This window comes from Selaginella moellendorffii, unplaced genomic scaffold, assembly GCF_000143415.4.
Source record: "Selaginella moellendorffii unplaced genomic scaffold, v1.0 SELMOscaffold_13, whole genome shotgun sequence".
Lineage (NCBI taxonomy): Eukaryota > Viridiplantae > Streptophyta > Lycopodiopsida > Selaginellales > Selaginellaceae > Selaginella > Selaginella moellendorffii.
This window is the reverse complement of record NW_003314274.1, coordinates 228,398-244,027: the sequence shown is the minus strand read 5'-3', so window position 1 is coordinate 244,027 and position 15,630 is coordinate 228,398. Positions and strand designations below refer to the sequence as shown.

General features: G+C 44.2%; 3 protein-coding genes across 7 annotated transcripts; 2 read left to right on the top strand and 1 right to left on the bottom strand.

The window, feature by feature from the left end:
• Positions 1–777: 777 nt before the first annotated feature.
• Positions 778–4,615, bottom strand: LOC112346260 (ATPase family AAA domain-containing protein 2-like). Of its 2 annotated transcripts, XM_024674808.1 has the most exons (6): positions 4,184–4,615; positions 3,989–4,129; positions 2,334–3,939; positions 2,107–2,282; positions 1,195–2,054; positions 778–1,142 (listed from the first exon to the last, which is right to left on the bottom strand). In XM_024674808.1, exons 1-6 carry the CDS (start codon positions 4,586–4,588, stop codon positions 812–814), a joined length of 3,519 nt encoding a protein of 1,172 aa, XP_024530576.1. In that variant the 5' UTR covers positions 4,589–4,615; the 3' UTR covers positions 778–811. The 2 variants fall into 2 exon arrangements, with proteins under 2 accessions (XP_024530576.1, XP_024530577.1); XM_024674809.1 differs by lacking the exon at positions 4,184–4,615 and having other exon boundaries at positions 2,334–3,913; positions 3,989–4,074.
• Positions 4,616–4,724: 109 nt separating this feature from the next.
• On the top strand, positions 4,725–7,320 carry LOC9645886 (zinc transporter 4, chloroplastic). 4 transcript variants are annotated; one of them, XM_024674811.1, is made up of 8 exons: positions 4,725–4,783; positions 4,839–4,934; positions 5,044–5,125; positions 5,197–5,903; positions 5,958–6,107; positions 6,162–6,757; positions 6,831–6,987; positions 7,040–7,320. In XM_024674811.1, the coding sequence occupies exons 4-6, from the start codon at positions 5,211–5,213 to the stop codon at positions 6,465–6,467; spliced, it is 1,149 nt and encodes a 382-aa protein (XP_024530579.1). In that variant the 5' UTR covers positions 4,725–4,783; positions 4,839–4,934; positions 5,044–5,125; positions 5,197–5,210; the 3' UTR covers positions 6,468–6,757; positions 6,831–6,987; positions 7,040–7,320. The 4 variants fall into 4 exon arrangements, with proteins under 4 accessions (XP_024530579.1, XP_024530580.1, XP_002969921.2 ...); XM_024674812.1 differs by having other exon boundaries at positions 5,176–5,903; XM_002969875.2 differs by lacking the exon at positions 5,044–5,125.
• On the top strand, positions 6,545–7,022 carry LOC9646734. The gene is made up of 2 exons (XM_024674914.1): positions 6,545–6,757; positions 6,831–7,022. The coding sequence occupies exons 1-2, from the start codon at positions 6,545–6,547 to the stop codon at positions 7,020–7,022; spliced, it is 405 nt and encodes a 134-aa protein (XP_024530682.1).
• Positions 7,321–15,630: the final 8,310 nt, after the last annotated feature.

Below are 15,630 nucleotides of genomic sequence, written 5' to 3'. Positions count from 1 at the left end.
ATTCACACGAGTGGCTACTTTCAAACCATTGTACCATTGCAAAGCTATCTCTTTAAAACATATAGGAAATACATACAAATGCTAAGTGTCATTATAAGAATGATAGGTAACAATTACCATAAAGTGAATAAATCAATTGTATATATGATCCCCAAGATTCCTACGAAAGAACTCTAACCATTAGCAATAAAAGGAGGAGGCATTGTACCATATATCATGAATGCTCTATTTACTGAGTTTGATTATTCAATTGCAACCACATAACTCAAATAATTACACCAATTATTGCTCCAAAGTCAAAAAGGAAGAGGTTACTATTTTGCCATGAAGATAAATGAAAACAAGAAAAACAAAAGAGAATAGATTAATAAGCTATATAAAAAAAGATATTTAAATGATATAAAAGCTAGATCTAAATCAAAAGTATAAATCTAAATACTCCTCAAGACAATCAAAATTACCTCCCATTTCTACTAATGTAAGTGTATGGAATATGGAAATGGAATATATATATATATATATATATATATATATATATATATATAGCCTAAAAATCTTAATTTATATATAGGAATGAGTAATCTAAATTGAAATTAATGTGATAGCTATCAAAATCCCACTACATTAATATTTTGCAACTTTTAAAGATTTAAATTTAAACTTTTAAAAGTTTATATCATTGTATTTTATTGATGCCTTTGTAGCCAGACACTATAAACTTTTTCCTTCCAATTGTCAATCACAAATTCGCATTAAAAAAATGCTTAACACTTTGTCTTTGGTTTGCAGGCAAAACTGAGTTTATAGTTTGTTATAAGCATTTGCTTCTTATGGAAGAAAGTCCCGCAACTACATCAGTCTTTTTCCTAAGCTCACCACATATCATGGCCGACGTTTCGCTGACGAGGTCATGGACTTTATCCACCATTAAACTGCGCCCCTGTTTATCCCAGACATCGACAAAAAGCTTCGTGGCTGTGGCTTTCAGGCTTTCAAGCGACTGGTGCGACAAATTGCCCATTTTCCGCCGGTTTGCCACACTCTTGCTTGAGCTACCTAGCTTTCTATCTGCAGAGCCTTCTTGAACAGTACCATCGGATGAAGCTTGCGTCAATCTGGGCTTCCTGTCACGACTTTCCAGCCTACAACACAAAGTAGCTGTGAGTAGCCAAAAAACGAAAGAAACGAGCATACCGTCTCAACTCATGAACCCAGCACTCCATAAGATCTTGAAGAGCACCGGCCTGAGCCAAAAGCTGATAACGAAACCACTGGCTCCTTCTACTCGATTTCCTGTTCAGCTTCTCACGGAGGAGCTCCATCACACACTTGAGCTCCAAGTTCATGTCTAGACCGCTTGTGTAAAAGCCTTTGCATGCCTTGAGTGCCACAGCATCGAGGCCTCGTACTGTCCTGCTCGCGTCGTCTGGACCATTCTCTTCTGTGTCTGGTTCAAGGGCGCGTCTACGAGCCGATTCCAGTGCGTTTTCGTTGGCATTACTGCTGTTGTCCACTTTCTCGTCCACTTTCTCGTCGGTGTTGATAATAGCGTGAGCCACTTCTTCTGTATCACCTCGTGTTGCCTCTTCGTTCTCGACAGTTTTCATCACCCAGAGTCCACTGTAAGGATTCTCGAGATATAGGCTCGGACCGGCGTTTAGTCTCAGAGTTGCTTGTCGAATAGCCATGAAGTGCGGAGAGTTTAAAAGCTGGTGACCACAGAGACGAACCGCGTCAAGAGTTGGACACCGTTGTTTCGCTGGTTCCGGAGGGGGTGCAATAGGACCGCTTTGGCTCGCAGCAATGCTCGCTTCTTTTGTTGTCTCTGGAGGATCTATAGTTTCTATTTCAGTCACAGACGTTTGCTTTGTCGCTGTTGAGAGATCAAGGGCGAGAGAATCCGCTGCACGGTCCAAAACCTCCATGATTTCGCTCTCCGTAGGCACTTGAACTTCGACGCATGCACGGTGTGTTAGCGTAGACATTGAGCTCGAGGTCGGAGCAGAGAAGAAACTCAAAACGTCAGACGTAAGTTGTTGGTCGTCACAGGTCGCCTGCATTAACAGACATTGCAATGAGCACAAGAGCGAGCACAGAGCGGCTTACCAAAAAGAATACAGGACGATCTGAAGGTAATGACCGAGTTTGCTGCAAGAAGGTTCCCCACGCTCTAGACGAAACAAGAGACTTTTCTTCTTCATTTCCAATTTCCCACTCTTGTTCCAAAGCCCACGACTCCACTCTCGGCATAAACACGACGGATGGAACAGCTCTTGCCTCGCCTGAAAATATAAAGTGAAGTCCAGTTATAATGATGCCAGAAAAAAACTTACTTAGAATCTGAATAAGCCCCTCCGACACTTCTCCTGACCCTGCTTGGATCATAGTTTGCAAGCTCAGTAGAAAAACCTGCATGCAAGACTGAAAGACGTGTAGAATCGATGCTGCCACCAAACTCTTCCCATCTCCTGGAGTGCCCGTTAGTAGTATCCGCAGGCTGTCCGTCTTCCAGGCGTTCCCCAACTTTTTCATCAATATCGTTTCGACGGCAATATTCCCATCCACATCCTCAAAGTCGTCACCAGCAACTATCCCAGCTCCCTTACAAGCTATCTCCACCTCTTTCAATATCGCTGGCGACCACGAGGTTGCAGTATCAACCAGCTTCTTTTCCTTGACGAAAGCAAGCGGCTTTCGCAACTGGAAAGGAAGCGAGAACCTGCCGTCGGACTCGAGATGGGATAGGACGCGTAGAACGGGTCTTAGCAGGACCGGAACTAAATACCGCGGCAGTGGCGAGATTTGTATCTCGCTCAAGGCACTTCCGAGCAATCTTCGAGAGCATGGGGGTCCAGCCTGAGCTAGTGCAGCGAACCAATCCTCCGCTTGAATATGCAAATCTAAAAGTTCAGTCGATTCTCTTGACGGAACGCTGAGAAGATCCTGAAGGCAGACTGTTCTCTTCAGTGCCACCATAGCAGCCTGCGCGCACAAGGCTTGCAAGTCCGCTCCAGCAAACCCGACTGTGGATCTCGCCATTAGTGACAGCACCTCACGGGAAGGCCCGTGCTTCCATGTCTTCGTATGGACTCTCAAAATGGCTTCTCTATCCGCAACCGAAGGCAGAGGAAAAAATATCTCACGGTCGAAACGTCCAGCTCGCCTCAGTGCTGGATCGAGGGAGTCTGGACGATTAGTAGCCCCTATGACCACCACCGAGCCCCTCGGGCTGAGACCATCCATCAAGGCGAGTAGCGTGGAAACAACTGAGCTGTGCGTTTGATCCTGGTTTCTCGTTCGCTTCGGAGCAAGTCCATCGATCTCGTCGAAGAAGATGATGGAAGGCTGAGACTGCTCCGCTAGCTGAAACAGTAAGCGAAGCTGCCGCTCGGAGTCGCCAACGTATTTTCCCAAGCAGTCTGCTCCCTTCCGAGAAAAGTACGATATCTTCTGCTGGCCGCGAGCACAAGCGCCTAGAAGAGCTCGCACAACAAGTGTCTTGCCTGTACCAGGGTAACCATGCAGAAGCACCCCACGAGGTGGCACTATCCCAACTTTGTGGAAGATGTCCGGGTAAAGCAAAGGCAGCGTTACCATCTCCTTCAAGCACTGCACTACGTTCCGGAGACCACCGATAGATTCCCAGCCTTCGTATCTAAACGCATCACCCTGTGCCGTTGAACTATCACCCCCGAGCACTACTGGAGCTAGCCGAGCAAGATCGCGATGCAGTCTCTTCTTCTCACGCTTCAGAAACTCATCGTCCTCGGCATTCTCCGCAACTTTGGTCTCTTTGAAGCTTTTTCTGGAAAGCTGGTCGTCGATCATGCACTCCCGCAGTCTCTTTTTGTCTTGCAGAAGAAACAGCTTCACGTGCTCGGCGCAGGACATAAGGTAGCGCTTGTGGTTGAAGCTGCAGCCAGATTGTCGAGCGCAAGGCTGAGAGAGGAACGACCAATGATCGCTGCAAAATACTAGAAGTTCTTACCAGATGATATGTCCGAGGGCAGCGAGCAACTCGACAACCGATCGTGGCACCGGGCTGCTTGCAGCGACTGCATTTCAGAAATCTTCCTCGTCGAAGAGCAGCTTTTACGTTTTTCAAGCATCCAACACCAAGGAAATAGACCTATGAACAAGAGAAAAAAAAATTTCTTTGAGAAAAACTACTATGTATGCTCACCTCGGGACTCCACACTGCGCATTCCTGATGAATCCACACCGCGGCAACGCCCATCTTGTCACAGATAGGCCCCAACAATCGTCCTAATCCACCTCTTCCCACAGTGCTATCTCCACCGGCGACTATCGCCGTGGTATTAAGCTCTTCGATCGTCTCACTACCCCGACCGCACAGCTCGCACCTTCTTCCTTCCACAGCAAGCGGCTCCTCGATCCTGGTGAATCCAAATGCCCTGGCCGAGGAATCGCTCGCCTGGAGCGAGCTCGTCGCTTCCTCTGTGCTCTTGGAAGCGATTGCGTTACCTCTTCCTTCCAATCCCGCTGCTGGATCTCCATTATCCATTGCTGGCGATGTCTCTGCTGCTGCTGGATCTTCCCGGACCAGATCGCCATCGCGATCCTCCATTTTTTCTGGCCGATGCTCCACTCGCGATAAACGATAAACCCTAAAATGACGAGGTGACAGAATATCCGTCAGACATATTCAGTCACGATTTTGGTGTAAACGGGAAGGAGAGAATATTCTATCGTGCCGCATTGACCTATCTAGCTAAAGGCGTCACGTCGAAGAGAAATTCGAGCTTTCTCGAGGAGCGCTCCGGTTAGTCTTTTCGAAATCTCACCATGCTCCTGTTGAATCGATGATTTGTCCCTAGGGTGGGCGTTCTATCCCGTGAATCGATCCACAGCTCTTCTTTCTTGCAAGATGGACAGCTTAGAATGGCTGACAATCGGATCGCGGCTCTGGACAGGTATTGATCAACCGAGAGGAGGCTTTCATCCCCAAAATCTAAGTGATTTTGTAGATTTCCTCTCTGTGTTGTTTCCTCTCTGTGTTGCCTGGCTGATCGCTGATTTTAGGTTCGCTCGATCGTCTCCAGTGGAAAACTGGTCCTCTCCTGGAAGATTGACAAAGAATGCGTGCTTGACGAATTTTTACTTGGTACTTAAACTCATCGTTTCCATTTTACCTACTGGCCTCTTCGTTTGAAGAACTTCATTTGTTTTCTCCAGGGGGACTTTTTTCTATGGCGGCTGTTGGCGACGCGAGCTGCGTCCCAGCGACCGAGTTCGACTGCCGGAACAAGCCCGAGGCGCTGAAGCTCAAGGCCGCGGCGATGGTGGCGATTCTAGTGGCCGGAGCTTTTGGAGTTGCGTTGCCTCTCGTTGGTCGACGGCTCAAGGTGATAAGACCAGACGGGAACGTCTTTTTCCTCGCAAAGGCACTGGCGGCAGGGGTGATCCTGGCAACCGGTTTTGTTCACATACTACCCGACGCAATGGAGGCGCTGACAAACCAGTGTCTCGCGGAGGTTCCGTGGAGGAAGTTCCCGTTTGCGGGCTTCATTGCGATGATAGCAGCTCTGGGGACTTTGGTGGTAGATTTTGCGGGGACCGAGTACTTTGAGAAGAAGCACGCCAGTAAGAAGCAGGCAATCTCGGAGACGATAGGCAGCGAGCACGACTCGATCTACGCAGCTGCTTCCAGCGATCCGGAACACGGAGGAGTGAATGGAGGTGCCAGTGGAAGCAGTGAACGAGCGAACCAGATGCACATTGTTGGTATGAGAGCTCACGCCTCGTCTCACAGGCACAGCCATCCGGAGGGACACCACTCGTGCATGGACTCGACTCACGCTCACTCTCACGGCCATGTCGGCCACGCTCACGGAACTCCCGAAGACGAACACACGACTATCAGGCATGTCGTGATCTCGCAGGTACTCACCTTCTCTTTTTTCGTGACTCTGTGACATTGTGACTTTGTTCGCAAGGTTTTGGAGCTTGGGATCGTTACGCACTCTGTCATCATCGGTTTATCTCTCGGAGTTTCGCAGAGTCCGTGCACAATCAGACCGCTGCTCGCGGCTCTCTCATTCCACCAGTTCTTCGAAGGCTTTGCTCTCGGTGGCTGCATTTCTCAGGTGAGTGTGAGATCAATCTTTCTGTTAAGTGAGCTTTTGTATTTTGGTTGGCAGGCCGGTTTCAAGTCGTGGTCGAGCTCTTGCATGGCGTTCTTCTTCTCGGTCACGACACCGCTCGGCATTGGAATGGGCATGGGGATATCGGAGATTTACAAGGCCAACAGTCCCAAGGCTCTCATCATGGAAGGCTTCTTTAACTCGGTCTCGGCGGGTATTCTCGTGTACATGTCGCTGGTAGATTTGATAGCAGCCGATTTCATTAGCAAGAGGATGAGGTGTGACCGCCGCTTGCAGCTCATGTCCTACTTGGCTTTGTTCACAGGCGCGCTAGCAATGTCATCTCTGGCTCTTTGGGCGTAGACGTGGACATCCTTGCCTATTCCTCGTGTCATGACATGGATAAGCCATCGTGGCATTTGGATTTAGGGTTTGTAGTAATGTCTCTGGAGGGCTCAATTGGAGGAGTTCACAATGTGGAGCCAGCGGCGGTGGCGGGGTCGGATCGATGGTCCGCGGCGCTGAGCAATGTCTCGCAGATTGGCGACGTTGTGGAATCGCTCTCGGGATTCCTGCTGCACAAGGCCGTGTACATGGACGAGGAGGCTTTCGGGCATGCCGCCTCGAATGCTCGTCAATCCCGCAGTGCCGTGGTACGATCGTAATTCTCGCGAAGAAGGAAGTTCTCTTGTAGAGATCTGTTTTGTCTGTCCTTCCCATCTATAGGCCCAGGAGAGGAGAATCCGTGCGCTGGAGAAGGAGCTGGATTCTGCCATTGCTGCTGCGCGCCAGGCTCGGGTAGAGAAGAAGCGTGCCGAGTCTCTGCAGCGAGCGGCTGAGGCTCACTGTCAGGAGGTGTTGCAAGAGCTTGAGAACACAACAAGTATGTTATCTTTGGTTTTTGGTTTGCAACAATAGGCTTGGGTTGTTTGTAGAGGTTTTCAAGCTGCATTTGGAGGAGTTCAGGAAGAAAGAGGAAGATCTTACCAGGAAGGATTCTGAGATACAAGTGTTAAAGGCAATCATTCAAACAATGACAAAAGCGTAGGTGACAACAATCAGGATAATATTCTGATTAGACTAAGACCTGCCTTAGTCTAGCAGTAGTATGCGCAAGAGCTGATGAGTGGCTGCTAGTAGAAATTCACTCAGGGATTGTCAATGTAAATCAGAAGTTGCACTCAAAAATAAAATGTTGGTGAGTTCATCTTCTTCATTACCTTATTGCAAAGCTTTTACTTTTTCTCAATCCAAGTTCCATGGTCTGCATAGCTTATGTTAGCTTGCCTTCTAGCTTGTTAGGTTGATCTTCGTCAAGGACTTTTGTATGCACACCATTGACAAGCTTTTTCCATTGTGTGCTCACCAATGAGGGCTTCCAAATTCTGGCCAATTGTCTAACTGCCTCCTTGCTGGTTAGCTCTCTCTTCAGCAGGATCCATTGGACTGCCATGTTCACCGTTCGTGAAAGGGTGAGTATGACATGGCGCTTGGTGAGCAGACCAAAGCCATTGTTGCCCTGGCCATCGTCATGGATGGGCACTCAAAATGTAATTTTTAGTTGCTAATATGCTTTAAGTTTGTGCAAATGGTACATCATAAATCCATCCTATGAGCCTAAACATAAGTTCATACAATATGGTACAAAATGGTGCATGCCAAAATTTATACCCAAGGACATATACAAAGCCATAATAATTAACATATATCCACTTGAATCTTCATTTTCATCTTTGCATATACAATGAAATTAACCAACTAATCTCATTGCATAATCTCATTGGATAGTACTTGTTGAAACTAATTCTCTAATATTAAAAATAGCACACATGGTTTTCACCCTATACTCTATGGTAATTTCCCATGGGATAACCATAGAGTAAAATTTAAGTTTCAAGGCCTTAAGCATTAAACAAAAAGATAAATCCGAACTCCTAAGCATATAGAACAAGAGCATAAAGTAATTTTTGAGCATATAGCCAAAGAGGGAAGGAATAAAAACATAAAGTAACATTAGAATAGTCCTAGAGTTTTTAGCATCTTAATATCAAAACTAACATGGAAAATAGAGCAAATAGAATTTGGTGCTATTTTAGCATATTAATGGCTTAATAGAGTGTGGACCATATTTAAGCTCACAAGTTGAAGAGTTGAGCTTATGAGTTGAGCTTAAGTTTCAATTGTAATTTAATACAAACATTATAAACTTTAAAATATTAAAGTTATGGCAAACTTAATAATTTCACAACTTCCCTATTATAACAGGTAGTAAATATTTAAATTATTAAGTCAAGAAGTGTCCTTTAGAACATATTTATCTATATAATGTGTAGAGTATTTGTTAAAACATAAAATAAAATGTTTGCAAAAAAAGTATTCTTGTCACTTCTTTAAATCTGTACTCTGTGCTTTTTGGCTAGTAAATATTAGATTTGTCAGAATTTAAAAATTATTAAATTTGAAATAAAATTCTATATAAGGCCATATAATTGTTTAAAAGGAAAAAATAAACATTGATGTAAGCTTGTTGCATATAAAAGAGAGATTTGATTTTTTTTTAAAATACATTTTTGAAGGGTTTGTCATAGAATATTATCTAGAATTTATGGATCTTCACTCGCACTCTCATTCGAAGAGAGGGAAATACACACAAATGTCTATAAGTTCTAGTCTTGGTAATTTTAACTTTCACAATCTTGCTTTCTAGGGTTTAAGGGATAAGAGATGCAATAATTATTTTATTGACAGTATAACCAAATCACACAAGAGAAAGAAAGAGAAGATAATGAAAATAGTGATCATGAGTTGGAGATAAATGCAATGATAGAGGGTGTTATAAATTGGGTGAAAAAGAATGCTCTCCTACTTTTTTTAGAAAATTGCAATTCCATGATTTTCAAGAAATGCTTTATATGTTTTTTGGCTTTTGGTGGAAATAATGATAATGATCAGTATGATAGTATATATGCTCTTGTGACACATTACAACATCACACACCCTAAAGACTACTATAAAATATTTTTTGAGATGCTAAAAATAGAAATAAAGATATACAAGCACTATATGCAGTAAAATCACTCCTTTGCAAAAAAAGGACTTATGGTGAAAGTGGTAGTAAAATTCACAAGTTCTCTCACAACCTTCTAATGGCTGACCATTCCCAAAAATTGCTCAAATAACATTTTAATTTGCACCAGCCCTATCTACCATGAAACCATAAAGTTTATAAGCTTACTAGTGCACTTTAGTACAATATCGGAGAGGGATTTCTAAAATATTTCCTGGGCTGTCTGGTTTAGTATTTTAAACTCTGTTGTTGCAATTGTTAAATTATAATATAACCTGCGAAAACATAAATATTACAACCATTTAATATAATGAGAATAAAAATTACCTTGGATCATATACATGTTTTCCCATGGTTGTCCAACCTGATACATGCCCCATATGGTCAAAATGTACTTATGCATTTGCAAGGTCATTAAACCCAAACATGTCCATTCAAGAGATAAGATCTACACCAAAGGCAGAGCATATTGTAGACATCTTGAAAACGAAAGGGCATTTCTACTCATTCATCACTTAGTCTAGAAATAAACTTCCATGAATGAACTAGTATAGACAAGTCCATTTTAGTTCAAGGATAGAGTCAATTGTTGATTGCAACTTCCCCTCTCAAGATTCACACATCCAAGATTTTATTTTAAACAATATAATGTAAGAAAAAGATATGTTTGTAATGTATGAAATACAACAAACATACCTCCTCAGACTAGTAGCAAGTTATACTCCTTATAGTAAGTTTTATAAGCTAGCCTCATTTAATTAAGTCTTTTGGCAACCCAAATTAAGTAAGATATTTGTGATAAAATCTTTGAGGATGATCCTCTAAATATGCTTTGGAGTTGCAAATGAGTTTCTCATAATCTCTTTCTGCACATCTTTGAAACAGTTGAGAGAACTTAGATGCATGTGTGTGTCAATATGCACTGCAGCTCTTCTAGCCACTCCATCTTGCGGAAGAAAATAATACATTTTGACCTCGCAAATAGCATGGTGGTTTTGCAAAATCAACACTTGAATCCAATAACAATGGTATCATAGGCAGGAGGATTGATTGCAAACCCTTCAAAAAATATAAAATTTCTATAGCAATCTTGATTATATGCTTCATCCACACAATTTAAATGCCTACCTAACTATAGACACTATGCCTTTGAAATGCTAAAAGTGTGTGATCTTGATCTTATACCAATTGTGGACATCTTGCTTGGTTTATATCCCCTTCTATTTGGAACCTATGCTACTAATAAAAGGTGGTAGCTCGAAGAAAATGTTGCTGTTGTAAGAGGATGGAAGCTTGCTCATGAGCCTATATAAAAACAAGTGCATATTGATTGAGAGCTGTGAAAATTAAAAAGCATCACTAACGACTTTGAATATTGCTAAAGATAGAGCTAGTGAATATGGTGCTGGCACTAACTGTCAGGAATCCCCCAATTCTTGCCACATTCCTGACTCTCGCCGGATTCCTGACCTGCAGACCATATTCCTGACTCTCGAGACACTTTCCTATTCCTGACTCTCGAGACACTTCCTGATTCCTGAGTCTCGAGCCACATTCCTGATGATGATGTGGCGCCTCCTCGACCTCAGCTATATTTAGGCCGTCCTCGATCCAAGAGTGGTGGAGCTTCATCAACCTATAGTATATATAGGTTAGCCTTGTTCCATTTCTCCGCAATCTGAATCAACGCCAGTATAAGGCCTCTTCTTTGTTTCCACTAGCTTTTCTCTTTGTCTTTTTGCATTTTCCAATCTTGATCTTGTCAGGGGTCTTGACAGTTTGATTCAGATTGTGTTTTTTCGTTTTTTGATTTAGCTCGTTTTGATTGTTTGATTACCTTTGCCTTTTTTTCCCCCTTTTTCCTTTCTTCTTGCCAATGGAGTCTCCAAGCCATCCTGATTTCTTTGCTGAAGTCCTTGCAAAAATCCAGTCTGAGAATACCAAGCTGAAGGCGACCCTTCTTCGCATGTAGCAGGAGCTTGCTTCACTTTCGGCTCAAGGATCCAGCAAAGTTCCTGAACCGAAGGTGAGCTTCCTGGCGAAATTTTCAGGCAAGCGTTCGGAGCTTCGCGGATTCCTAAACCAGATGGAGTTGATCTTCGCACTTCAACATCGGCGGTACCCTACTCCCGAGTCTCAAATCGGCGCGATTGGGACGTTGCTCGAAGGTGCAGCTTTGTCATGGTTTTCTCCTCTTCTGGAGAAGAGCATGAAAGGGGTCGTGGTTCCAAAGCTGATGGATCTTCAATTGTTCAAAGAGAAGCTCGAAGCATGTTTTGGCGAGATGGATCGGGTTCGGGCTGCTACCACAAAGATGAGACGTCTCTCTCAGGGGTCTCGTCCTGCCTTGATCTACGCTGCAGAGTTCCAACTCCTTGCTTTGGACACTCAGTGGGATGAGCGGGCCCTGATTGACCAATTTCGTTTCGGCCTCAACAACGGTGTCAAGGATTTGTTGCTCACCATGGAGGATCCCAAGGACCTGTCGGATGCCATCAACAAAGCTGTTCGATGTGACAATTGTCTCTTTGAACGTTGTCAGGAAAGTCGCCGCGCCGCTGTTTTTCCGTCCCAGACTCAGGAATCCCAGCTTGAGTCTTCGGGGCATACTCCTGAACCTACTGCTCCAGTTCCGATGGATATTTCTGGTACTCCCCGACTCATTAGAGGGAAGTTGAGTCCTGCTGAGAAGCAACGTCGAATATCTCATAATCTTTGCCTCTATTGTGCTGATCCTAATCACAAAGCAGCTGTATGTCCCAAGAAGCCTCCTCGACTGCTCGAGTTCACTCTGCCTCAAAGTCCACCTCTATTGCAGTCGGGAAACGACCCTGTCCAAACAAAGTAGGAGCTGTCTGTTTGGACTCCCCGAATAAAAATCACTTTTCTTCTTTATCAAGCTCCTCACCACCTTTCATCAAAGCCACCACCAATTCCCGCAACATCCGAGTCCCATGTCTCCTTTCTTTCACCAGACAATCAGGACTCAAGGCTCTGGCATTACTGGACTCGGGTGCAACTTCCTGCTTCATGGACATGGACTTTGCTGCCCGACATCACGACATCACGTTCCTCTTTCTCCTACCATACGGGATTTGAGGGTTGAAGGCATTGGCGGGCATTTTGTGTCTCCATCTTCTGGACTTAGGGAAACGTTGCCTGTTCGAGTACACATCGGGTCCACCGTCACCGATATCACCTTCAACATCATCAACAGCAAGTCCTCCTCTGTGGTGCTCAGTCTTCCTTGGTTCCAACTACATCAGCCTCAGATCTGTTGGAAGGAATTACAGCTCATCTCTCCCATGGCTTCCCCTGTTGTTCATTGAGTCCGAATCAGGAAAAGTTCCCTAAACTCAAATCGGGGTTCTGTTCCTGACTCTATAAAGTTTTCACCCTCTTCTTTTTCCTCTCTTCCATCTTACACTGGACCGTATCCTCGTCTCATCATTCCATTTAGTCATACGCCTCCTCCTATCTCCACAATCACTATGAAAGAACTCCTTCATGAAGAACCTCTTTTTCTTTTTGCTTTGCATGTTTCTCCTGTCAATCTTCTTGAGAAGTATCATGATTTTGGGGATGTGTTTGACAAGAAAAAAGCTAGTGTACTGCCTGTTCATCGGCCTTATGATTGTCCCATTGATTTATAGGAAGGAATGTCACCTCCGTGGGGGCCTATCTATGGGTTATCCTCGTCCGAGCTTAAGGCCCTCAAAGAGTACGTGGATGAGAACCTTGCCTCGGGCTACATTCAGCATTCGCAGTCCCTGGCTGGAGCGCCTGTCTTCTTTGTCAAGAAGAAGGATAGGAGCTTGCAGCTAGTCATCGACTACCGAGGTTTGAACAAGTTAGCGACATTTTCCCCCATCTTCAGGCTGGACACCCAGTGACTCCCGACTGCCGGCGATTTGACGAGTTCGAGTTCTTAGATGGGTTATTGTACCGTGGGGAGCAGCTTTACGTTCCTGAAGGTGATGCTCGAAGGTTGGTCCTGATGGCGTGCCACGATAGCCCGACTGCTGGTCACTTTGGCATTGCGAAAACCTATGAGCTAGTTGCACGGGACTTTTGGTGGCCTCACATGGACGATTACATCAAAGCTTTTGTTACCTCCTGTGACACTTGTGCCCGGAATAAGGTACCTCGCCACCTTCCTTCAGGTTTGCTTCGTTCCCTTCCGGTCCCTTCAGGTCCTTAGGAATCCATCTCCATGGATTTCTTGAGTGATCTTCCGAGTTCTGGAGGCTTCAACAGCATTTTAGTCGTGGTGGATCGCTTCACAAAGATGGCGCACTTCTTGCCATGTACCAAGGAGTTTTCGGGCGAGGACATGGCAAAACTGGTATTCAGGGAAATTTTCCGACTTCATGGGATTCCTACAGATGTGGTTTCGGATCGGGGGCCTCAGTTCATCTCTCATTTCTGGCAACAGTTTTTGCAGCTGCTTGGAGTGAAGGCCAACCTCTCTTCGGCATATCATCCTCAAACTGATGGGCAGTCCGAGCGAACGATTCAGACGTTGGAACAATTCTTGAGGTGCTTCATCAACTATCATCAGGATAACTGGTTCAATATCCTTCCCCTTGCTGAGTTCTCCTATAACAACTCTGTTCACTCCTCTCTTCGAGTTTCCCCCTTCTTTGCGAACTCTGGCCGAAATCCCCGATTCAATCTCTCACTTCCTTCTCCATCTGAATCCTCTCGTTCAAATCCCCGCTCTGAGGCATTTATCTCCAACCTCCAAGAAATCCACAACTCCATCTCCTTCCACCTCCATCGTGCTCAGGAATTTCATAAAACATTTGCCAATGTCCATCGTATGCTTTATTTCGTTAAAGTGGGACTTTTCATTATCCCACTTATGGTGTGTGGCCACATGCCATTTTTATAATAACAATAAAAAATTGAAGTTTTAACTTTATAATTTATAAATTAAAAACTTTTCATATGATTTTGTGTTATAATATTGTGAAATATAAAAAAATAAATTAAAAAACTGATAGAAATATTAATAAATATTAATTAAGTACTAGAAAATGGCATGTGGACACATGCTAATTAATGTCCCACTTTACTGAATAAGTCCCACTTTAACGAAATAAAGCATTCGTCAGGATTGTCCCCCTTACAATATCAGGGATAAAGTTTGGCTCCTCAGGCGAAATATCTCCACCACCAGGCCCTGTCCAAAACTCGATTTCAAACGCCTTGGTCCTTTCCCTATCACTGCCATCATTAATCCTGTCACTTATCGCCTTGCACTTCCCTCCTCATATCAAATTCACCCCGTTTTTCACTCCTCTCTCCTTGAGCCTTATATTCCCAGTCCTATTCCAAATCGGGTCATTCCTCCACCTCCACCAGTGCAGCTCGAGGATGGGTCTGAGTACGAGGTTCAGGACATCCTTGATTCCAAGATTTCACGGTCTAAACTCTACTATCTAGTGGACTGGAAGGGTTACGGACCTGAGGAACGCACTTGGGAACCTGCAAACAACCTACTTCATTCTCCTGACCTTGTTCAGGACTTCCACCGCTGCTATCCTTCTCATCCTAGTCCTCATTCTTTTTCTCCATCTCCCATCCCTCGCCGCTCATCTCATCCTCCTCTTCGTTCTCGTTCACATCCTCGTTCCACTCGTTCTTGAGGAGGGGGTGCTGTCAGGAATCCCCCAATTCTTGCCACATTCCTGACTCTTGCCGGATTCCTGACTTGCAGACCATATTCCTGACTCTCGAGACACTTCCCGATTCCTGAGTCTCGAGACACTTCCCGATTCCTGAGTCTCGAGCCACATTCCTGATGATGATGTGGTGCCTCCTCGACCTCAGCTATATTTAGGCCATCCTCGATCCAAGAGTGGTGGAGCTTCATCAACCTATAGTATATATAGGTTAGCCTTGTTCCATTTCTCCACAATCTGAATCAACGCCAGTCTAAGGCCTCTTCTTTGTTTCCACTAGCTTTTCTCTTTGTCTTTTTGCATTTTCCAATCTTGATCTTGTCAGGGGTCTTGACACTAACATGACTTCTCCACTTGAACTAAAAGAGAAGGAGAGGTTGATGACTGACTCTTACTTCATATTTACTTTGGCTAGAGTGCATCTTGGCACTTTGACTGGAGATCCAAAAACTTGAATCTCCTTTGACTTGGAATTCTATAAATTTCATTGTTGTTTACCCTTATCCACACTAAAATGAAGAAACTCCGAGCATGCAATTATATTGGTGTTATTGCAAATCATAGCATCTAAAAAAATAGAGCCAAGACAAGATCAAAACGCCAACATAAAAAACTTTCAAAAATAATACTTTGAGAGAATGGAAGAGGTGGGTGATCTTGAAATGTAGAAAAAACTTCTCCATCCTTCTCAATAGGTTTTAGAATTCTCTCTCTCTCTTTATGTTGCTTGTAAAAATCCACAGTGAAATATAATTGAAAGTTAAGGAGAGTA